General features: G+C 40.6%; 1 protein-coding gene across 1 annotated transcript in view; it reads right to left on the bottom strand.

The window, feature by feature from the left end:
• The window catches only part of wdr59 (WD repeat domain 59), an 88,228-nt gene that overhangs the window by 7,256 nt on the left and 55,634 nt on the right, over positions 1 to 25,338 (bottom strand). The window contains exons 19-23 of the mRNA XM_060923255.1: positions 22,441 to 22,574; positions 22,252 to 22,333; positions 18,556 to 18,668; positions 5,097 to 5,238; positions 4,131 to 4,209 (exon numbers count right to left, since the gene is read on the bottom strand). Coding sequence (XP_060779238.1) covers positions 4,131 to 4,209; positions 5,097 to 5,238; positions 18,556 to 18,668; positions 22,252 to 22,333; positions 22,441 to 22,574 — 550 coding nt within the window. The remainder of the gene's footprint in view (positions 1 to 4,130; positions 4,210 to 5,096; positions 5,239 to 18,555; positions 18,669 to 22,251; positions 22,334 to 22,440; positions 22,575 to 25,338) is intronic.

Raw genomic sequence — 25,338 nt, 5'->3', positions numbered from 1 at the left:
CTTTTGACAGCGTTGGCAGATGTTGCTCACTTTGATTTCCGCTGTACGTTTTATTTCCATCCTATGATGTCTCGTACAGGTCTCGACAAATCTCGTTTACGGCCATTGCTTTGACATTTGGATTGATATATTACAGAGCACATTTCAAACACTCATAACCTGCTATAGCAGCGACAAAAGAGAGATCAAAAACGCGTTCCGATATTTAATAAAATGAGAGAATTTTGATAAAAAAATTGCCTTCAGTTCTTCTTTAAACCAGTAGATGACTGTACTCTGATGAAACACATCAAAGCTCTTGGTAACGTTGACAAAACGACCATTATTATGAAAATCAGCGCTCTGTCGGTGGAAAATGGCTCAAAACGCCACCTACTGGTTAAAATCATCCTGAACCTTGCAAGGCCGATGCTGACGTCGAGTTGATTGTTTGGTACTTCTTTATCTGTCATGAAATTTTAATTAAAAAAAAAAAAAATGATGTCAACACCCTCTAATCAGAAGTGGGCAGCCCCTTCACCTCCCCCAGTCCCCACCCCTTGAGCCCAAGTCTATGAAACCGCACTCATTTTCAAAATATACGCTGATTGAGACTCAGTGAGCAACGCCCATCTGAGCCCGTTCCCCCAGCACACTATTAAAAAAAATAAAATAAAAAAAATTAATTAATAATTTTCACAATTATACAGTGGGTGGAGCTCGGCTCTGAGCTGGAGTTACACTTCAAATAACTTGGTACCCTTCGACTATGTCGCTCATCCACCATATATGGACGTTCCTGTGAATCCATTCTAATAACATTAGTGTATAAACAAATGCATTAATATAAACTTGTCATTTGTATCACAGATGGAATGACTGTCAGAGCTGCTGTTGGAGAAAATTAATCAATTCTTATTAAACATATTAAAAGGTAAACAAGTAAACAAGTCGCAAGATTTATATTAAAAAAAAAGTCAATCCTTTGGGAATAAAGTTGTAAAATTTCAAGGGAAAAAAAAAGGGTCATAAAATTACAGTACTACGACAACAAAACTGTACACATCAGAGTAACAGCCGTGTGTTAAAGGAGGATGTGGTTAAGTTTTACTTTCACACTGCTTTTACAAATAAAGAGAGACAAACAGACAATTTCCTCCAAATTTGTGTGTTTCTTTCTTCTCAGTAAAACTATTTCTTGGGCAGATGTTTCAATGTTCTAATAATAATAATAATAATAATAATGTGGTGTTGTACTTTAAAAAAAAATTATGCAATTCTTTTTTTGTCATAGCATTATAGACCCCTTTGCAGTAAACGTCATTCATACGTAAGCAGAAATTGCGTGCGCAGCCTGGACCCAAAAAAGACTCAGAAATGCCTAGTTGTGTTTTCGGGTGTCAGAATCGTAGCAGTGACGGGGTTAAAATGTACAGAATTCCAGCAGGATCTCGCCTATTCCAAAAAAAAAAAAAAAAAAAAAAATCGCCGACGTCTATGACTACAAGCCATCAAACGTGTAAACTGGGATGAAAGCACTATCAAAACTGCGCGGGTTTGCAGCGCCCACTTCATCACAGGTAAGATCAGGCTATTTATTAAATCTTTCTTTTTTATTCTTTCTAGTCTTCGTTTATTGATGTAGCAAAATACTTTGGTAACGTTTGTCTGATTAGCTGGGTCATAGTTACACAATGTAATGAATATTGTTAGCATGTTAACTTAGCTTTGCATGCAATTTTGTTTGTAGGAGAGGTCTCGCTTGACTCAAGCAGTCCAGATTTTGTGCCATCATTATTTGTGTATGCCGAAAATCACAATTTTAAAGCAAGGACGGAAAGGTAAAATTGTGTGCCCTCACTCTAAATGCCAACTCACGTTGACTGCTCTAACCTAGCTCCCGCCCCGTTCAGTTTCATTTCTGCTCTCTGCCTCTCGCTTTTTACGCAGCTCTGATTTCTCTTAGCTGCACTCTTTACACTATCATTCCTTTCATGCCATCACCTCCTGCAAATTGCTGTTTAGTGTTGGTATTTGCTGTTGTAGCTAAAGCCACATTGCCATCACATCACTGGCATAATTTGATTAAAACAAAATGAATATGAATGTCCCATTGTTAATCAAGTTGTACATGTCTGCACATAACATAATCATATGCGTCTAAAGACTTGTAGGCACGAAGTTTTTCGTGGGTGTACACTGAAGTCTTGTCAATAAGGTACGAGTATATATCTGGCCATTGTATACCAGGGAACTTACTAACATCGTCCGTCCACTCTTTAATTAAATACGGATCCGGTAGGCGATGTCCACTTGTTAGAGTTAACTTATTTATGTAGCATTCTCGATCTTGTAACGACAATTGTTTTGCATAATCTGACAGCTCATAATGCCGGTCTATGGGCAGCACCATTGTTTCTGGGTCCAGGCTGCGTGCGCATCCTGGCAACGGTCGGTTTGTTTACAAACATGCGAAGGGGTCTATACCATCATGAAATATTACAGTTTTTCCTCCTCATATTATATACTGTATATTATAAATATATTAAATATGATTTACATTACTACTAATTTTAGACATTATATATAGATGGAAAAAGTCTTAATGATTGTATTCTAGAAATATTGCATTTTCATTTATTATTATCATTTTTTTAAACACATTCATAGCTTCAAAATTTAAACATCACTGTGGTTTCATATAAATACAGTATGGACGCGAGTGTTTTACTGGGAAATCCACCACTCGCATTTTTCATACGAGCTCCATCTGGGACATGGAGAACCAAAACCGGGACATCAATCTCTATATGTCAGTCATGAGGGAATTCGATGAATTTTTTTTGACAAATTTGGGGACTTTTTGTTTGTCAGTGTGTCGATATAATAAAAAGAAAATAACACATTGGCTTGAAGATATGAAGTTGATCCTCTCGTGTTGAAAAACTTGCATTTTTCATACGAAATACATCACGGATCTGAGTGACGTTTAAATAATATTGGCAGATAGCTGAATGGAATATATCTGATATACCATGGAAAAAAAAAAAAGCCAGCCGATATCATCCATACAGATTCCTTTCGGGTGTTCAACGCGTCTTTCTCTTTCAAAATTCTCTCAAAATCTTCCGTATTTCACGAAGCAAACCTGGCGGCCGTGTTCGTTTACAAATTGTCCCAGTCGCTCGCTAATGCACAAGTTTTACATCTCCGATGTGTGACGTCATGTTGTCTTGGCAACCATGCAATATCGTAAACCATATTCAACGCTCATTCTCCATTGGGTCGAGTGACGTAATACACGTCGCACAAGTGATATGCGAACAATATTGTATGCTATCAAACCAAATGAATGAAACATGCTAGAAGGGAAAAGAACACGTTTTTATTCCATCGAAAAAGTGTCGCGTATGAAAAATAATTCCTGATATTTCACTCCGATGACGTCACTCCCAGTGTTTTCCTGCTGACTAGAGGTGCGTTGTCAAAATGGCGAACCGGTTCAAAATTAAAATTCTTATCAAGAACATTCCAGAGTGGTGCGAAGATATGAAGTTTATCTTCCTGTGTTGAAAATATTTTCACTTGTGATATATCAATTCGCTACTCGAAAATAAACTTCGTGTAATATCCTCTATATACATCATAAGTTTGACACCTCGGCATGTTTGTTTGGTTGGTCGTGACGTCTACAGAAATCAATCATTTCCAGATCACAGGAGGGAGATGAACAGCTCGGAGTGGATTCTCCAAGCAATCATTTCACAACACACCGTCACCTCTAGATTCATGTTCGGCCTGGAGCCATAACAGTCATTTCTAACTCTGACCAAACAATAACTTTTCAGATAATTAATGTTGCTTTTGTTTTGGCAGCGAGAGTCGTGTTGTGAAACCGGGACTGGGATTTCCAGCCAGGATTTATTACACAGTGTTAGAATTATAGGAAATTCAGAGGAGGGAAAAAAGAAAAAAAAAAACCCGACCAGGTTTTTACGTGTATAGCGTACACTTTCTTTCAACACACTGAAACATGTCAACACAACGTCAATCGGCAAATTAATCTCGTTCTGCACGGAACAAACGTGAAGTGTCTCGGTGGATCAGCAGGATCAGGTGATGTCAGGAAGAGCAGCGAGCGAATCACTCACCCATATTCCACGGAGCGGTGATGGAGTCGGAGGTACTGGAGCAGGAACCAGACGTGACCGAGCTGGAAGTGAAGCTGGGCTGGAAAAAAAAAAAAATCAATAAGAAACAAAGAACAGACAGACAGTGACTTACTTTTCATTACTGTCGTAAAATTAGATTCTGAAAGAGCATCATCTTCAATCTTCTACAGTCTCGTTCCCCAGGGTGCTAAAAAACAAAACATTTCACTATAATATCTACAACACTAAATAATAATAAAAAAATTAAAATCATGCTATAACTGTGACAATAATAATAATAATAATAATAATAATAATAATAATAATAATAAGCCATGCTTTTCAATAACCAAAAGAGCATGATATTCAAAAGGTTAAAAAAAAAAAGGTCCCTAATCACGTCATTTTAAAACCGTTAAACCAAAACATATGTAAAATATTAATTTGTTAAATATTTATTAAATTACAAAAAACAAAAAAAACAAAAACCATGCCCAGGACCATCTCTACACCGTTATCCTCATTAAAAATACCTGAACTTACGAATATTCATAAATACGCAAATCGGAATCCCCGGTTTCCTCCTCCCGAGCCGCATCATTTCCTCTGCGATTTATTCAGCAGCGAAATACAACACCGTTACCATAACAACCACAATTTGGTCAGGCTGTCGTCAGGCCAGGTTTCAGTATGTGATGTGACGTCAATAACATTCACTCTGTAAACTATCAGACAATGGCTCACAAGTATGGAGTGCATTTTGTGACATCACAAACTTATATGTAGCTCCGCCCGGAATAATTTTTATAATTGGGGGGGATGGATTTAAATTAAAATGTGTGACTTGAGTGTTGTTGTAAACATTCTGTATAATCCATGAAGTGCTCTCTCTCTGCTGAAGAGGAAAATAAAAGATGTATGATAAAGAGTGTGTTTGGGAATAGAGTGAAGGGTGAGAGGGCTCACGTAGCGCGAGTGTTGGAGGGTGAAGCCCGAGCTGCGTGGGCCGTACAGTGTGAAATAGTCCTGAGGGATGCCCTGACCCCGGAACACACTGCACAGCATGGCCAGAGTCTGCACGTCACTCATCTGACTGTAGTGTTCAAGCCTGCAGACAGAAACAGAGCCAACAACTGTGATCACGCCTCAGGACCTTAAACTCGCATGACAATCAGAACGAAGAAGAGCTGCTTTGGAAATAAACAAATTAACTTAAAAAAAAAAAAAGCGTTAGAAAGATTACACGTATTCTTTTGTGCACTGTACCGGATTGTGGTGCCGCAATTTTATAAAAACCGTACGTAGATTTGTGCTCTGGATTAATTCAGTCCCATTTGTAATTTCTCTGCATGAAATACAGAGCCTAATAGTGGGGCTGTTAAGCTCTTATTATCAGAAGAATTGTGCACAAAATGAAAAAAGCATGAAACTTTCAGAGTTTGTTCTTGAAGGCATAAGCTTTAATTTGAAACGTGGAGGCATTCTCAGTTTGACCTCTGGGGTCAGCTAGAGGTCATTGACCTCCATGATGGCACATTTCTATGCATAAAATTAGAAAAGGCTGTATTTTAACACCTAAATGTGATGTAAATATAAAATAAATGTGTTTTTCCATGTTACTGGGCATGAAAAAAAATCACATATAATACTGATATTCCTCTTAGGGGTAACTTCAGGGGTCAGGTAGAGGTCATTGACCTTTGAAATTTGAAGTTTCTATGCATGACATTCTAGACGGGTGTATCTTAGGATCTAAATGTGATAGAAATGTGAAGTTAATGTGTATTTTCTTGTTTCTGACCATGAGAAACCCATTTTTAATACTGGTATTACTCTTACAGGTCATCTCTGGGGTCAGCTAGAGGTCACTGACCTCCAGCGTAATGCATATCTATGCACGAAATTAGAAACGGGTGTATCTTAGGTTCTAAATGTGACAGAAATGTAAACTAAATGTGTATTTCCATGTTTCTGGCCATGATAACCTAATTTCTAATACTGATATCATTTTTATAAGTCACCTCTGAGGTCAGCTAGAGGTCAGTGACCTCCACGATAATGCATTTCTAAGCATGAAATTAGAAACAATCTATCTTTGGATTAAAATGTGAAATACTGTAAATGTAAAGTAAATATATATGATTCCATGTTTCTGGACATGACACAACTCATTTCTGATAAGTAAAACATCTCCAGTGGTCACAGACTATGTCAGAAGCTGAACACAGTTGCCCCATTTCCATTGATAATTTCAAAGTGAGTAATGTTTTGGAGCATTTGCTCTCATTTGCACTAGAGTTGAAGAATACAGTATATTGTAGTTTAATTTTCAGTCATTTTAATGTTGGACATTGATGGGGCAATTCTAAATTCACAGGAATAACTATATGTCAGTCTAGCAGAGGTAGAGATTCAACGGAATTTTCATGTTCATGTTTTGTGTGTAGCCCATTATTTTCCCGCGGTTCAGAGTGGGGCAAGGGGTGTGGTTTTCCAGTGTTCTGTTTTCAGTGTTTCTGTTTTCCAGTGTTCTGTTTTCAGTGTTCTGTAGTTACAATTTGTAGGCCAACATTGTAATCCCCAAAGGTCAAGGCCCTTAGAATAAATGTAGATACTATAGTGATTTTAAAATGTTCTTTATGGAACCTGTTCAACTGTTTACACTGCATTTAGAGTTTTGATTGTAGTTCAAGTTTTTGATTAGTTAAAGTTTATAATTTCTGACAAGTTGAAGTATATTTCTGTCATGTTCATATTCATATGGAATTGTTTCTTACAATCCAAAACACATGAGATTTTTATATAGATTTATCAAAATGTGGGATGTTTCCCAACCTTGCCTGTTCTCCATGATGTTGACCTCTCAGAATGATATCAGTATCAAAAATGGGTTTCTCATGTACAGAATCATAGAAATACAAATTTAGTTTACATTTCTATCACATTTAGAACCTGAGGTACACCCGTTTCTAATTTTATGCATAGAAATGCATTATGCTGGAGGTCAGTGACCTCTAGCTGACCCCAGAGATGACCTGTAAGAGTAACACCAGTATTAAAAATGGGTTTCTCATGGTCAGAAACAAGGAAATACACATTAACTTCACATTTCTATCACATTTAGATCCTAAGATACACCCGTCTAGAATTTCATGCATAGAAACTTCAAATTTCAAAGGTCAATGACCTCTACCTGACCCCTGAAGTTACACCTAAGAGGAATATCAGTATTATATGTGATTTTTTCATGTCCAGGCACATGGAAAAACACATTTATTTTACATTTACATCACATTTAGATGTTAAGATACAGCCTTTTCTAATTTCATGCATAGAAATGTGATATCATGGAGGTCAATGACCTCTAGCTGACCCCAGAGGTCAAACTGAGAATGCCTCCACGTCTCAAATTAAAGCTTATGCCTTCAAGAACAAACCCTGAAAGTTTCATGTTTTTTTCATTTTGTGCATAATTGTTATGCTTAACAGGCCCACTATAATCTAGGAATTTGAAAATAGGGGACAGATCCCTCACTAGTTGTAGAAACAGGGGACAGAAAATATTAACATGGGTAAAAATATCCCTCATTTGTTCCAGTTAGTGGGGACAGAAAAATAAGTAATACATTGGTAGATATTTTCAAGAGTACATCTATAAACAGAACAGTTTTATTAATCTTTACTTTTAGAATATCATTAACATAATACTAAATTGAACTTTCAACAAGAAAAATTAAACAAATTAATGAAAAAAAAACCTAGCAATCATGTAGAATGTGTAAGATTAGCAGGACTACAAAAATGCAGAAAAATAGGCTTTACTTATCCAAATGCACCTGTTGGTTCAAAAGTTAAAGTGCAGAGAACCTCACAGCACAACATGAAGTTACCTTAAAATATAATATAAATGCCCCAGCTTTCATGTAAGAAAAAAAAAAAACTATTAATACTAGTACTGTGTGCAGGCAGTCTCTCCTGAAGACTAAATTAAACAATTATAAACTAATAAAATAAATGGCTCAGGCTTCATAGAAGAAAAAAAAAACAATTTGAACAGAATCTCACAGTATGATGCTGAAGCTGCCTAAACAATGGAAAATAAAATACCATTTTGGCAAAAATGCTGGCATCCATTAATTTTTAAGTAAAAATAAAATAAAGTGCACACAGTGCTTCACTGTAAACATAACACACTTTCAGTAACAGAATTTAAGCCGATTCATGCAATGTTGCCAGATACTGCTGACGTTTTCCAGCCTAAATATGTTCAAAACCCGCCAAAATGCACTTAAAACCGCCCAATCTGGCAACACTGCGCACATGCTGCTTCTCTTGAACGTCTACATGGAAGTAAGGCGGAAGGTAGTTTGTCGACGTCACCGCAAGACGACGCCAACGATTGGTCAAATTTGCGGGAAAGTTGCGGTGATTGGATAGAATTGCAACACCGCCCTGAATTCGCGGGGATTGGTTGAATTTGCGTTGATGTTGCAAATCGCGAAATCCTGGAGGCTCTGAATGTTAAGTTTGGATGAGACAGAACGATATGCCATGTGCTTTTGGGTATTTTTAAAACACTTCACACTATTGGTTGAGATACACTGTCTTCCGGTTCAGTGACCAATGATATAATAGTTCACAAAACTGTTTTACCCGCTAAATAAACCATTCGGAATACTTCGGTCCTTCCCGATATTTTCCGATTGCAGAGATGCCTACCCCAAATTTTGAATTTCAGTATTCTTGAAAACATTTTTCAGTATTTTGGAATGACTTTCAGTAACATTAATTTATGCACATTTCCATTATAAAGAGGTGTATATACCAATATGTTTAACATTTAAATTATTAAAAAGAACTGTTTTGTGTGAATTGAATAAACAAAACGCGAGCAGCCATCTCAACTGAATTCCCACTCAACAAATTTCTAGAGCATACAATATATCACATTTTTATAAATACAATAGTGTTCCCTGTTTGCAGACATTACGGTTGACTACCAATCATTGGTATTGAATGTAACTCCTCAAAAGTATTATATTATATTGCCTGGCAAAATGTTCTACCTCAGGGGTGGCCAACCAGTTGGAGACCAAGAGCCACATTTTTTACTGTATTACCGCAAAGAGCCACATCATACACATGGGCACACGAACATCACCCATCTCTTCCTCTCTCTCTCACACACACACACACACCCCTCTGCTCAGCCAGATTAATAGTAAATGTCACACACCAACATATTTACTCCTACAGTACTAAGACCACAGGCTGAGGCCAGTCATTTTTAACAATGAACATTGTGTGCACTTACTATGCATGCTGCTTAGTGGGACTCATGGCATTACCAAAAAAAAGCCACACCATGCACATGAACATCGCCCCCCTCGCTCTCTCTCTCTCTCTCTCTCTCACACAGACGCACACGCTCACGCACCTCTGCTCAGCCAGATTAATAGTAAATGTCACACGCCAACATGAGAGAAATTTACTCCTTCAGTCAGTACTAATACCACAGGCCAGTCATTTACAGCAATCAATATTGTGTGCACTTACTATGCATGTTGCTTAGTGGGACTTCTGACATTCCTTGCCTTGAACAATCCTCTTCAAATCTGGCTTGTATTCCGTCGTTGCCACTCGAAGCAGTTCTTTCACATGGGTTTCAGTCAGAACAGAACGATGCTTTGACTTCACGTGTTTCATGGTAGAGAACACAGACTCGCAGACGTATGTTGACCCAAACATTGACAGTATCTTAAGCGCAGCCCGTTTCACATTCGGGTATTTTTCCAATGGCACACTTTTCCAAAACTCAATGGTGCCTTCCCTCAAAACAGGTTTCAGTTGGTCTTCCTCACGAAGATCGATCATCTCCAACTCAGCCGCAGCCTCATCTGTGACAAGCAGGGCTTTCAAACAGTCCATCTCCGCATTGAATGGGTCGACGAGGAACGTAATCTGTGGCCTTTTCAGTTGTATATCACGGAACAGGGTTACAAAGCTTTCGTGCAGGTTTTCAATTAGTGTTGCATATCTGGCTCCTTGCTTATTCAGGGAGGCGGGAAGCTTTGAAATGAGCTAATGACGACTGACATATAAGGCAGAATGGCTTGCCATTACGTTCAACAAAAAAGTATAAACTCTCCTACTCTGTTAAAAATGTCCTATGTTAGTCTTCATATTTTAGTTTTGCTGTGCATTTTTTCATTGCCATTTTGAGAGGCTACTTGACACAAGATACACCTTGCCCAAAAACTTAGCGATAAAGGCTACGTTCACACTGCAGGCTGAAGTGACTCAAATCCGATCTTTTCGCCCATATGTGACCTGTATCCGATCTTTTATTGACAATATGAACGACACAGATCCGATTTTTTCAAATCCGACCCAGGCCGTTTGGATATGTGGTCCTAATTCCGATCCCTATCCGCTCTTTTCATATGCGACTTCAGTCTGAACCGCCAGGTCGCATTCATCCGACTTACACGTCATCAACAAGCCACAAACGTCACTATTCTGCGCTGAAGTAGGCGGCGGGTCTCTCAAAAAAGTTACAACAACATGGCGCATAATCACGGGCGCAGATAGAGGGTGGGACGAGTCATATTTAAATTCACCTCGTTCGGTCCCCCCCCCACTTATAGGGAGGAAAAAACGTCTACGCTGTCTTTCTTTGCATAAGGCAAACCTCACGGAAAAATCAAAAGACTAATTACCATTCGGTTTATTGAGGTGCACAGCAGTGTATACATAGTTGCAACAACTCACATAAAACAAAACAAAGACTGATATTCGGTTGGTTGAGCTGCGCAGACTGCACAGGTTGCGAGCTCGAGCTTGGTTGCTATGGTTACTAACAACAAGTTTGACAGGCATATTGGGGTTGGGGTTGGTTTGCTGGCAGCTTTGTCCCCCCCCCAGTTTTTTGTCCCCCCCAGTTCAAAAAACGTATCTGCGCCCCTGCGCATGACATCAATGCGAGGGACGCTTCGGGCTGTGAAGGTTCTGAATCTTCTCAATGGAAGGACGCAGAGGTTAGGGAGCTGATTTCCATTTGGGGGGATGCAGCTATTCAAGCTAGATTGGATGGGTCATACCGCAACCGGGCGGTTTTACTTCCGTAAACACTGGCCGTGCTCACTGCGTGTGACGTCGTCGTATCCTGCAATGCGCATGCGGAACACTTTTAGGTCGCTTTTCGGTCATACTGAGGATCACATACAAGTCGCATATATTTGTTAATGCGAACGACCTCACAAAAAAATTGGAATTGAGCATTAAGCCTTGCAGTGTGAACGTAGCGTATCTCACGCACATGCGCATTTGACATGACCTGAAAATACCGTAACATACCCAAGCAAAGCGAAGATGCATTTGACGAAAATACCATACTGAAACCAAGCAAAGCGCACACACACACACACACAAAAAAAACCCCACAAACTTTGATATGAACGTAAGAGCCGCATGACACCGGGCAAAGAGCCGCATGCGGCTCGCGAGCCGCGGGTTGGCCACCCCCGTTCTACCTGTTAACGGATTCTCATAAAATAAAATAAAAAAGTCTTATTTCATGCCAAAGAGAGTCCGACATTGTTATCTTAATGTCCCAATATATAAATACTTCAGCATAATGCTTCAGAAGAGACATTGAATAAAATGACATTTATAATTGTGTTTAAAACAGTGGAATGATCAATTTTTTGCCACAATCCCAACAGCACTAATCATAAAATTCTGTTTTTGATCATACTACATGTACATTTGCACTTGCAACACTGAAAAGACTTTGAATTAAAGAAGTACAGCCAGTGTTTGATATTTCAGTGAATAAAAATCAGACATGTAAAAAGAAACTGAATAAGTTTAACTCACATTTCATGGCACTAATTGGCAAGTTCAACTCCAAGCACAGGTCAACCATCACCGCTTCAGCACGTGTCACGTTCCGTGTCTTTTCATCCACAGATTTCGTAAAAAACTGCTGGATACCCCCAGATTTACTTTCTGCCTGACTCGCCATTTCAGCATACTCCATACGTTTTGTTTTGTAGTTGACATGCCGCGTGCGGTCATCGCGACCACCATGAGTGATGTTAATGTCAGTTCTACACAGTTTGCAGTGCGCGTATCCATTGCCCTTTTGACTGGGTGTAATGCACGGCCATTCTACCGTATCGAAAATAGCGTGAACAAATGTGCGGAATCTGCGCATGTCACACACAGCATGTGCGGTTGTCGTAAAAATAAATAGCCTAGCCGTGAATCACGCATGGACTGAAAAAGTCGCTTGGACATTTAAAAACAACTCACTGGAATTTTTTAAGACTTTATAATAATTCCGTACAGAATAACACTGTTTGCCGTAACATCGTATTTACGTAACTTTTCCGTAAAAAATACGGCCAATCCGTACTAGTAGGCATCTCTGCGATTGGTGTGTAAACAACGCTATATTTACCGCAGTGCTTGCTAGCTGGTGCTGACAAATTGATACGCACAAGATTCAGTAAAACGCGACTACACGCTCTCTACTTATAAATGCGCGACAAAATGAATAGATATGCGATATCACTCTCGCGCCCAAAAAGTGGATGTGCGACAAACAGATAAAAAACGCGTATTACGCGCCCTAGATTAGGCTCTGAAATACCCATAAAATATACTTCAAACATGAAAGAAGTAAAACTATTCCAGGACATTTGACCTTGCTATGACCTTGTTGGGATCAGTTCCAAAATCCAATTATATTTAGTTCACATCTGAATCTGACAAACATTCGAGTGCTCGTTCTTTCTTGAGGTATCGTGTTAACAAGAACGTCGGGCAGACATGCAGACGGCCGGACGGATTCACGGACAGTCCGAGAACATATGCAATGCCTTCGTGCTCGGAAATATCGCAGGTTTGTAAAATATTCAAGTAAATTTGTTTAAAAAAAAAAAAACCCTGACAATAACTTGATTTTAACTGCAAGTCAAAGGAGTCTGCAAGTTTGCAGTCAAATTTGTTTTCCTCAACTGTCAGTTTTCAGAAAAGCACCAAGTGACATCGAGGGCTTTTTCTCAAGTCACAATTGATTGCTGAATCAAAAATCTAAGTCATATAACTTGAAAATAAAATGTCGCTGCGTGGAGTGACGTCACGTGAGCAGCTGAAATTCTCGTGATTGTCTGCCTTCAAAGCTACATTAAAGACAAACGTCCAGGGCTTTCCACTAAGGCTCATACTAGCCAGCCATGACAAATAAGTAGCCAGCCGGGGGGGGACGCAGTTCCCAGGATTAAATGTATTTTCCACAGACCATTTATTTATTCACTTTACTCAAATACAAAGTAAAATGGCAGTAAATCATCTTTCTTTTCTTGCGTATTGCATCATGAGGCGTTCCTGGCTTGTAAATCTCTTATTTTCGGTGCATGACACATTCATGCAGCTGAGCATGCTATGAATTAACAACGACAACGGTCTGCAGTGGGGCTACACAATTAAACACTCAGCGAACATTTCTCCATTTGTGTATGAAAATACACTCCAACCACTCAATTTGGGTTCATTTACAACCAACGGTGTCTTTTGATGCCAGCACGTAATTGAACGAGAGAAGACTGGTTTACCGGAGACAAAATAAGCGCCATCTCTGCTTCTGTTCCCTCCCTGACACACTACTGCCTCCGCCATGTGTGCGCGCACACACACGCCGCATGTCGGGGCCGCCGATGAGTTACTCTCCCTTGATCAACGAAGTCGGCGGGGAATTTGTGGTTATTATCGGTACAAACAGCGCGAATCACAACTTAAATGAGTGCGGTTCAGTTTGACATTATTGTCAGTCCATTAGATAAACATTGAATTTTATTAAAACCGAAAATTAATATTTAGAGCCTGTGGGCTACAAAAATAATAGTCATTAAAGTAGCCGGCTGGACTTAATTGTGCAGTCGGCTGTATGGCCGGCAGCCGGCGCTTGTGGAAAGCCCTGAACGTCAAAAAAAAAAAGTCGCCAGGTCATCGCAGGGCTGACACAGAGACAAACAACCATTAATTCACGCTCACATTGACACCTACGGTCAATTTAGAGTCACCAGTTAACCTAACCTGCATGTCTTTGGATTGTGGAGGAAACCGGAGCACCCGGAGGAAACCCATGCGGACACGGGGCTCAAACCTGGACCTTCTTGCTGTGAGGTGACAGTGCTAACCACTACACCACCGTGCCGCCCCACATCAGTTTAATAAACTCATGAAGAATGACAATTATTCAATTCACTGGATATGAGCAATCGTGCGCTCCGATTGGCTACTCTACTACTAGGATATTGGCTCATATACCGATACTATGAGGAGAGAAAAACAAAATGGTGGACCGTGTTACTGAATCAACCAAGGATGAAATAAAAACTACTTGAAAACAAAAACGCCAAAAAATACAAAAGGGGCAACAAAATATGGAATGCAAGTATTCGATGGTAAGAACGCATCTTTTATTTTTCAAGAATTTATCACAAATTGCTCCTGTCATTTTGTCGGTTTGTTTACATTCTAAGCAGAAATGATTTTGTCGGATGTTTTGTACAAAGTTTTTATTGATCGAATTTGAAAAAAAAAAAAAATTTCCGTTTAGCCTAGGTCACAACCGGACGTACGATTTTTTTGGCCGTGCGATTTTTGGCGTTTCCCAAATCTCTGCGTTTTTTTTGGTCGTGGAGAAAGACGCACGTTGGCCGTAAGTTTGTCTTGGAAGCTGAAAAAAAAACGTAAGCACCCGTAGAGTTTGTTTGACATGACAAAGAACCTCTGTGGCCGGTCTGCGGCCAGTCTACGGCTCGAAAATCAGCACGTCACACGCGCGCCCTCCGTGCGTTTCTTGTGTTTTTTTGCACGTAGACCAGCTGTAGGAGCACGTACGGCCGGTTGTGACCGAGGCATTTCTCAAAATCCAGTGAATATGGATAAAATAAAACAGTTATTCCACTCAATCTCATTGTACACGGCTTATAGCAAACTCAGTGCTATGCTCCTCGTCGGCTATCAGCTCATGTACGACTTGATTTCATGGAAGAACTGTAAAACAGACAGCGAGTTAGGCTGACTCAGTGAGCAAAAATGATCTAGGGCTAGAACCAGAGCGTTGTTATGGTTACAGTATCTAGGGCTTTTACAGTCAGTCAAAGTATGTGAACCCTTTGGAATTATCTGGTTTTCTGCATGAACTGGTAATAATAAATTAAAAAAAAAAAAAAAAAAGTGATCTGATCTTCATCCAGGGGCGGCACGGTGGTGTAGTGGTTAGCGCTGTCGCCTCACAGTAAGAAGGCCTGGGTTCGAGCCCCGTGGCCGGCGAGGGCCTTTCTGTGTGGAGTTTGCATGTTCTCCCCGTGTCCGCGTGGGTTTCCTCCGGGTGCTCCGGTTTCCCCCACAGTCCAAAGACATGCAGGTTAGGTTAACTGGTGACTCTAAATTGAGCGTAGGTGTGAATGTGAGTGTGAATGGTTGTCTGTGTCTATGTGTCAGCCCTGTGATTACCTGGCGACTTGTCCAGGGTGTAACCCGCCTTTCACCCGTAGTCAGCTGGGATAGGCTCCAGCTTGCCTGCGACCCTGTAGAAGGATAAAGCGGCTACAGATAATGAGAATGAGATGAGATGATCTTCATCCAAGTCACAGGTACTGATGTACACAATGAGCTGAAGCCAATAACACACAAACATTTCTACTTTTTCATGACTATTATACAAATGCATTCAACAATCACAGTAATGGTGGAAAAAGTAAGTAAGTGAACCTTTGGATTTAATAACTGGTTGACCCTCCTTTGACAGCAATGACCTCAACCAGGCGCTTCCTGTAACTGCAGATCGTGCAAGGGGAATTTTAGCCCATTCTTCCCTGCAGAACTGCCTGAACTCTTCCATATTCTTGGGTTGTCTTCTGTGCATGGCTGTCTTCAAGTCATTCCACAGCATCTCAATAGGATTGCGATCTGGGCTCGGACTAGGCCACACCAAAAGGTGGATTTTGTTCTTCTGAAACCATCGCGCTGTGGATTTGCTGCGATGTTTGGGGTCATTGTCCTGCTGCATCACCCAGCCTCTTCAGAGCTTCAGTTGACAGACAGACACCCTCACATTATCCTGGAGAATTTGTTGATAAATTCGGGAATTCATTTTCCCCTCAAGCTGTCCAGGCCCTGACGCAGCAAAGCAGGCCCAAATCATGATGTTCCCTCCACCACACTTTACTGTTGGGATGACGTTTTGATGTTGATACGCAGTGCCCTTTTTATGCCAAATGGAGTTCTGTTTGTTCCTCCCAAATAGTTCAATTTTGGTTTCATCACTCCACAAAACATTTTCCCAGTACCATTGTGGAGTGTCCAAGTGCTCTTTTGCAAAACTCAGGCATGCAGCGATGTTCTTTTTTGACAGCAGTGGCTTCCTTCTTGGTGTCCTGTCATGGACTCCTTTCTTGTTCAATGTTTTGCGTATTGCTGAAATCACGAACAGCCAGTTCTAATGACACCTTCAAGTCTTTCGCTGTCACTCTAGGGTTCTTCTTTACCTCAATCAAGATTTCGCGTTGCGTTCTTGGGGTCATCTTGGCAGGGCGCCCACTTCTAGACAGAGTAGCCATGATACCTAATCGTCTCCGTTTATAGACCCCTTCGCAGTAAACGTCATTCATACGTAAGTGGAAATTGCGCGCGCAGCCTGGACCCAAAAAAGACTCAGAAATGCCTAGTTGTTGTGTTGTCGGGTGTCAGAATCGTAGCAGTGATGGGGTTAAAATGTACAGAATTCCAGCAGGATCTCACCCATTCAAAAAAAAAATAAATAAAAAAATAATAATAATAATAATAATAATAATAATTCGCCGACGTCTATGGCTACAAGCCATCAAACATGTAAACTGGGATGAAAGCACTATCAAAAATGCGCGGGTTTGCAGCGCCCACTTCATCACAGGTAAGATCAGGCTATTTATTAAATCTTTCTTTTTTTATTCTTTCTAGTCTTCGTTTATTGATGTAGCAAAATACTTTGGTAACGTTTGTCTGATTAGCTGGGTCATAGTTACACAATGTAATGAATATTGTTAGCATGTTAACTTAGCTTTGCATGTAATTTTGTTTTTGGAGAGGTCTCGCTTGACTCAAGCAGTCCAGATTTTGTGCCATCGTTATTTGTGTATGCCGAAAATCACAATTTTAAAGCAAGGACGGAAAGGTAAAATTGTGTGCCCTCACTCTAAATGCCAACTCACGTTGACTGCTCTAACCTAGCTCCCGCCCCGTTCAGTTTCATTTCTGCTCTCTGCCTCTCGCTTTTTACGCAGCTCTGATTTCTCTTAGCTGCGCTCTTTACACTATCATTCCTTTCATGCCATTCCCTCCTGCAAATTGCTGTTTAGTGTTGGTATTTGCTGTTGTAGCTAAAGCCACACTGCCATCACATCACTGGCATAATTTGATTAAAACAAAATGAATATGAATGTCCCATTGTTAATCAAGTTGTACATGCCCGCACATAACAATCATATGCGTCTAAAGACTTGTAGGCACGAAGTTTTTCGTGGGTGTACACTGAAGTCTTGTCAATAAGGTACGAGTATATATCTGGCCGTTGTATACCAGGGAACTTACTAACATCGTCCGTCCACTCTTTAATTAAATACGGATCCGGTAGGCGATGTCCACTTGTTAGAGTTAACTTATTTATGTAGCATTCTCGATCTTGTAACGACAATTGTTTTGCATAATCTGACAGTTCATAATGCCGGTCTATGGGCAGCGCCATTGTTTCTGGGTCCAGGCTGCGCGTGCATCCTGGCAACGGTCGGTTTGTTTACAAACATGCGAAGGGGTCTATACCATAGATAGCTTGCCTGACGGTAGACTGACGAACACCTAAAATCTTTGAGATGACTTTGTAACCCTTTCCAGCCTTAACAATTCTTGATCTTAGGTCTTCAGATAGCTCTTTTGTGCGAGGCATTATTCCCATCTGGATATGCTTCTTGTCAAAAGAAGAAACTCAAAAAACTTTTCAGGGGTTTTGATCAATCCAAGTAATTCTCGGCCACACCTCTGAACTCGTTTCATTAAACGGAACCCAGGTCTACTAGATTCTGACTGCAATGAGCTTTAAAAAAAAAAAAGTCATTAGCTGAGGGTTCACTTACTTTTTCCAACCTTCAGTTTCACAGTTTGAATGATTTATTCAATATGGTCAAACATTCTTTGAAAATCTGTGAATATCTTTAGTTATAGGAGACGGTCTTTGTTCATTACTGTGACTTGCATGAAGATATGACCAATGTTTTATACGGGAATTAGACATATAGAAAATTCCAAGGGGTTCACAAACTTTTTAGTCTGACAGTATTAATTTCATATCTACTATTATTAACAGTGTAAAACTCACAAAGTCTTGAGCAGCTGTCGCCCAAAAGGGTGTCTCGCCCAGGGAGTGTCAGTGTCAGGATCGGAGTCAGGACACAGGTCGAGACTGGTCGCTGCAGAGGCCAAAGCCCAAACCTTGAATGCAAGAGTTAAAACGAATAATACAAATAATAATATCTGCTCACAACCGTGCTTCTTTCCACTGATGAACAGAGTATGAAATAAAACACTTGGGCGAGCACTGTTAAAGGAAAATAATCAATTCTTGGGTTTCAGTCATGTGACTTTTCCTAGCGATTTCACTTCTGGTAAAACAGCTGGTGGTCTAGAAACCAAAACGGCTGCCGTAGTGCAAACAACTAGCGATAACTTATCAGAGTACGCTTGTAATCTAGAAGCCGCTGCTCGCTTTAGATATATTCAGAAGATTGCTATGCGCAATGGAATCGACCCCGACAGTCTGGGAAAGAAAGATGTGTCATACGATCTGGAAAACTACCCTTCAGTCGAGTTCCCCGACATCTCGAACTATCTGGTGTTGCAGACGTCCTTCTACACCGCAAAACAGATGAAAGCGTGGAAGAGTATGGAGGCTTGCAACTTTTTTGTAATGTGGCTGGGTAAAGGACCTCGGTATCAAGTTGCTGCCCAATGAATCCTGGATTGTTTAAGTATGGTTTTTTTTAAAGCTTTCCGTTCACATCTTTACAACGAAGCGCTGTGAGTTGAAACAACAGCTCACTTGATTCTCACTTGTGCAGGCTCTTATCTCTCAGGTAAATCATTCACAAAGATCATCACAAACCCCTTTAAAGACCTGGATCTTATGGCGTATTCACACCTACGTTGTTTGGTCCGGACCAAACGAACCAAATTTCCCTTGGTCCGGACCTTTTGGGTTGGTCTGAATACAAACCACCGAACTCTGGTCCGGACCAAACAAGCGGACCGAGACCGAGCTGCAAGGTCGGACTCGGTCCGGACCAAAGGAACCCTGGTGCGGATCTTTTGGAGGTGTGAAAGCAGACCGGACCTAATCCGACAGTTTTGCTTTTTTGTACCTCGGGAGCTTCCGTCGTTTGTCGAGCATTATGGGAAACAGAGTCTTGACACTCCACAGCAAAGTGCAAACACTGTTTCGGTTGTCAAGGGAACCTTACAACAGTCATTCAGTCATTCAGACCAGTGGTAGGCTAGACTACAGAGTACAAAAAATGAGTAGGGGGCAAACGTGGGCCGAGGAAGAAACGCGTACCCTTATGGATATATGGGCAGATGTCCACATATCTGAGCTTTTGGAGAGAACACACAAAAATGCCGACGTGTTTGCTGTATTCGGTGAGAAAATGAAGGAGAAGGGGTTCACGCGCTCCCCAGAACAATGTCGGCTAAAAGTGAAGAAACTCCGTCAGACCTACATTAAAATCAGGGACATTCTTTCAAAAAGTGGCGGTACTAGCGATGCAAAAAAGAAATTCATCTATTGCGTGAAGAGCCAGAACTGTCACAACATGATGTGCGCTCATCAGCGCTATCCTCCGCAGCCGCCTTGCCCTTTGTCGTCGTCGTTGATAAATTACTTGTACAACAGCATAGTAATCGCACAATTGTGAAAAAACAGTAAAAACTGGAAAAAACATATAGCTTTGATGACATTAAAAAGAATAACAGCACGGAAAGCCTCCATGACTACTTTTGAACTTAACGCTTTGTGCGCGTGTCATCTCTGACCAATAGCTGAACGACCTCAGGGCGCGTGGCTTTGTTGACAGATTTTGTTCCGCTTACTAAAATGTACAGTGTGAAAGCGAACCGCACCAAAATGAAAAAATAAAAAAAACCATTTGGTTCGGACCAAAGCAAGTGAACTATCGAACTATCCTGGTCTGAATACACCCTTAGGCTACATCCACACGACAACGGCAACAAGATTTTTTTTTTTTTAAATATCGCGTCCACATGCGCAACGGATCAGTAAAATATCAGGTTCATATGGCAACGCAACGCTTGCTGAAAACGATGCAATACACATGCCACACCACTACGTGCGCTGTAAGACGGTCCCATCGGAGACACCAGAACAACAGAAGTAGACGCATGCGCATAAACCCCTTCTTCTGTAGCATCAGCCACAAAGTTTTGATTATTAATCAGTAGCGTAAAACGAAAGACGTGGAAAGAGGAATGAATGGGGGTAGATGGAAGCTGGTACGCCAACATTCTGATATCCTCCAGAATTCTTTAATGGTCCGGAATAAATTGAATGCTACACATTGATGGATTACTTTCTTCTTCTACGCCCTTTTTGAGGAATGTATTGTCGGACTTAAACCAACATCTGAAGAGGTGAGATCGCTCCTTTTTTTTTCCCCTATTTTTGCTGGCGGGATTGTTTTTGGAAAGCACACGGACGGTGCGTGGTTTGGTTATACTCAGTACTTCCGCAGTGTTTGGACTAAAGACTCTGCCCTAAGGGCTATTCTCTCACACTCTCTCTCTCACTTTGCACCATTACACAATAAATATTCAAAGTGAAAATATTTTGTAAGCGCGTTTCATGAACCAAGTTATAGGATTTGTTGACAACTCGCATCGAGTTCGTTACACTTCTACCCGGCGTGAAGCACTGACAGTCATGTGGTTGTGACGTCATCGTAAACAAATCCGTTCTACTCATCCAGACGACTTCGCAATGGCGCCGTTGCCAGATTTTTCCACTCTGGAACCCGTTCTCAAAAGATTTCGTTTTGGGGCACCCAAAACGCCGGTGCCGTATGGACGCCAGGCCGAAACGATAAACAATTTTATCAGATTCACCTGAATCCGTTGCCGTGTGGACAGGGCCTTAGTTAAACAAGACAGAGAAGAAGTGATCACGGCGCATTGTAACTGTACGGCTGGGGAAGAATTTTGTCGCGACCTTCATGCATATGGACTTTGTAAGGAGTGAGGAGGAAACAAAGAAACAGCTGGGGACTTTAACGCTTTGTGACTAAAAAAAAAAAAAAGTACCGTAAAATAACACAAACCAAGAAAAGTACTTGGAAAACACTAAGGACAGAGCTGAGAGGGAAATACAAACCTTTCACCAAGTGAAACTCGAGCGTGCTTTGACTCGGCTCCCTTCGATTTCAGTCAGAGGTTCACCGAAAAGCCACCTTTCTTGACGTCTTTTTGTGAAATCCTGTGTTCGTTCACCCTTTTTATTAGTTCATGGGGAACCCTGAAGAAACTTATCACTTTCACAGTTTGACTGATTCGAACAACGCAAGCGTCAGGCATTTTTCATGAGAGCAATGCACCGTCTTCATACAAACACTTTGCCAAGAGAGCTTGGGAGACCACCAGCTAAAGTTTTGAATCACTAATGAGGTGTCAAGTCACGTCACGTGAAACCCAAGAATATCAGGCGAGTGGGATGTAATGGAGTTATTGCTTCCTCCCCAAAACTGATTATTTTCGATAAGAGCAGGTGTTATTCTCATTTTTACTCTGTTATACCACGGTAATTGATTTACCAATTATTATACTTGTCCATGTATTCAAGAATGACAATTTTTATCCATATACGGTATAGTCGCGTTTAATTCTGTAGGACGTCCATGAAGTTAGTTCCTGTTATCATTCAGAAACTGATTTTTTTTTCCCACGCGTCAGAAAATGCACAGGGACAGCTTTATCTCTCGGACTGTCTCCAACTTCCAAATGTGTTACAGACCTTTGCTAAATCTCTGCGTCCCACCGTCAGAGCGGCGGCTGCGTTCTTCTGACACGTATCCTGGATGTCATTCATATTCAATCTGGAGGGGGAGAAAGGAAAAAAAAAAAAAGGAAGTATTTAAACCAAGGTTTTATTGCATGTGAATACTGCAATAATGTACTAGTATTCTGAAACGAAACTGCTCACACGTAGGTCTCTCCGAGGGCTTTGTGAATAGGAAGGAGACAGGAAATCTCCTGAATGATCACTTTCCCAGCTAGTTTGATCGTTTTGTTGCTGTAATCTGTTCCCTCGCGTTTCCCTTTCCAGCGCCGTGATTTCTGATGCACATTTCACAAAAACATAATGATCAGAAACCTCACTAATCAACCAGTACTGATATTTATCAGGGTTAGCTGCTAAGATTATCTCCAAGACTAAATTAGATCAGGATTTAGTTATGTATTTCAGCATTTTTTTTTTTTAAATTTGCCTTCTTGGCTTCTCTCAGCCGACTCTCCTCATGTACTAGTGCATCTCAAAAAATAAGAATATTGTGAAAAAGTTCAATATTTTCTATCAGTTATTTAAGAAAAAGTGAAAATGTTATATATTATAGACTCATTACACACAAACTAAAATGTTTCAAGCATTTTTCTATTTTAATTTTAATCAGTATGGCATACAGTACAAAAAAAACCCCCATCTCAAAATATTAGAATATTTCATTTCGAGTTTGAGTAAAACAGTATGAACACAGTGCATCTCTTGGTCTAGTTCAGTACACACAACCACAATCATGGGGAAGACTGCTGACTTGACTGTTGTCCAGAAGATGACCACAAGGAGGGTAAGCCACAAAAGGTCATTGGTGAAAAGGGTGGCTGGAAAAGGTGCACAAGCAACAGGGATGGCCGCAGTCTTGAGAGGATTGTCAAGAAAAGTCGATTCAAGAACTTGGGAGAGCTTCACAAGGAGTGGACTGAGGCTGGTGTCAGTGTATCAAGACCCATCACGAACAGACATCTTCAAGAAAGGGGACACAATTTTCGCATTCCTAATATCAAGCTACTCCTGAGCCAGAGACAATGTCAGAAGTGTCTTATCTGGGCTAAGGAGAGAAAGAAATGGACTGTTGCTTAGTGGTCCAAAGTCCTCTTTTCAGATGAAAGTACATTTTGCATTTAATTTGGAAATCACGGTTCTAGAGTCTGGAGGAAGAGTGGAGAGGCACAGAATCCAAGGTGTTTGAAGCCCAGTGTGAAGTTTCCACAGTCTGTGATGATTTGGGGTGCCATGTCATCTGCTGGTGTTGGTCCACTGTATTTTATCAAGTCCAAAGTCAACACAGCCATCTACCAGGAGATTTTAGAGCACTTCATGCTTCCATCTGCTGACGAGCTTTTTGGAGATGCTGATTTCCTTTTCCAGCAGGACTTAGCACCTACCCACAGTGCCAAAACTACTACCAAATGGTTTGCTGACCATGATATTACTGTGTTTGATTGGCCAGCCAACTTGCCTGACCTGAACCCCATAGAGAATCTATGGACTGATCACCTCCATGCCACACCGCATTGATACAGTAATTCATGGTAAAGGAGCCCCAAACCAAGTATTGAGTGTATAAATGAATATACTTTTCAGAAGTTGGACATTTCTGTATTGTAAATCCTTTTTTTGATTGATCTTGGGGAATATTCTAATAATATGAGATACTGGATTTCTGATTTTCATGAGCTATAAGCCATAATCATCAAAATTAAAACAAAAAAGGCTTTAAATATTTCACTTTACATGTAATGAATATAGAATATATGAAAGTTGACCTTTTTGAATTAAATTATGAAAAAAGGAACTTTTTCATGGTATTCTAATTTTTTGAGATGCACTAGTATATAAAAGCTGGAATTTCATATAATTAAGCCTAGAAACGTTTCCTCAGCGCACACAGCTATATTACTGCATCTTTTTTCCATCTTAATGCACTACAACTACTGGAGAGCGACCTCTAATGGTTTCTATGCAAAAATCTAAATTAGAGTAGAGTGCAAAAGTTTGACGATGACCACACAAAGAAAGAAAGAGAGAAGATGAGGGAAAATATGGAGAATAAAAAGTACAGAGTGAACATTTTGAGCCAATATTTGTATCACGTTTGGAAATGCAGGTACGCGCTGATATTTTTATTTTACTCTTGTAACACACACTATCTGACTTTTTTTTTTTTAAACTTGTGCTAATGAAGAAAAATCTCTAAGATGCCGCATTGGTCCCCATATCTTCATTCATTCTTTAGTAAGCGCTTTATCCTGGTCAGGGTTACAGTAGATCTGGATCCTACCTTGATTACAAGACAGGAATACACTACTTCTTCATTTTGTCTCAACGGTACACAAACTTTTGCACTCGGTCCATGTTAGTTCGTAGAACTGATCAGCGTGATATCCGAGATGATTAAGGAGCTAGCAAAATTACAGGAGCAAATCAAAGAAAGGATAGAAAGCAAAACTGAAACCAGGGGACGTCCCTGATCGAAGGATTTTCTCGATCGTGGATTTGGGAAAAAAAAAAGACGGAGAGAGTGAGAAACGGAAGGAATGAACAATGTTAGGGAGAGAAGGATGGACGGAGAGAGGGAGGGAGGGAGGGAGATCAGTACCGGACAGTCAGCAATAGTCTGTACAGACCAGCGGCGATGGACAGACAGAGGCTTCTGATTGGTGTGTGGGATAAAACAGACCACAGCGACGTGTGTAAAAGGGGGGGGACAGTCCATCGAAACACAAAGGGAATAAAAACAAAGAAAAGAAGAAGGATACAGTACAGAAAACAAACCATGAGTGAACACACAACACGAGGCTACGGCAAGAAACAAACAAAAAACATCAACTAGCACATAGAACTCGCTAACGTAACCTCATCTCGAGGTTAATAAACGGGAGCGTTTATTATTAAGGATATGACAGTGATGACAACACAGCATCTGAGGAGCGACACTTCACACGCAGGAGACGGAGATTAAGTTGAAAAACACAATCATCGTCACAATCACTCTCCGCACTGGTCTCTCAAAGTGCGGCCCAGCCAAGCCAATCATTTCTG

This window comes from Neoarius graeffei, chromosome 6 (genome assembly GCF_027579695.1).
Source record: "Neoarius graeffei isolate fNeoGra1 chromosome 6, fNeoGra1.pri, whole genome shotgun sequence".
NCBI lineage: Eukaryota > Metazoa > Chordata > Actinopteri > Siluriformes > Ariidae > Neoarius > Neoarius graeffei.
This window is presented reverse-complemented; position numbering and strand designations above follow the sequence as displayed.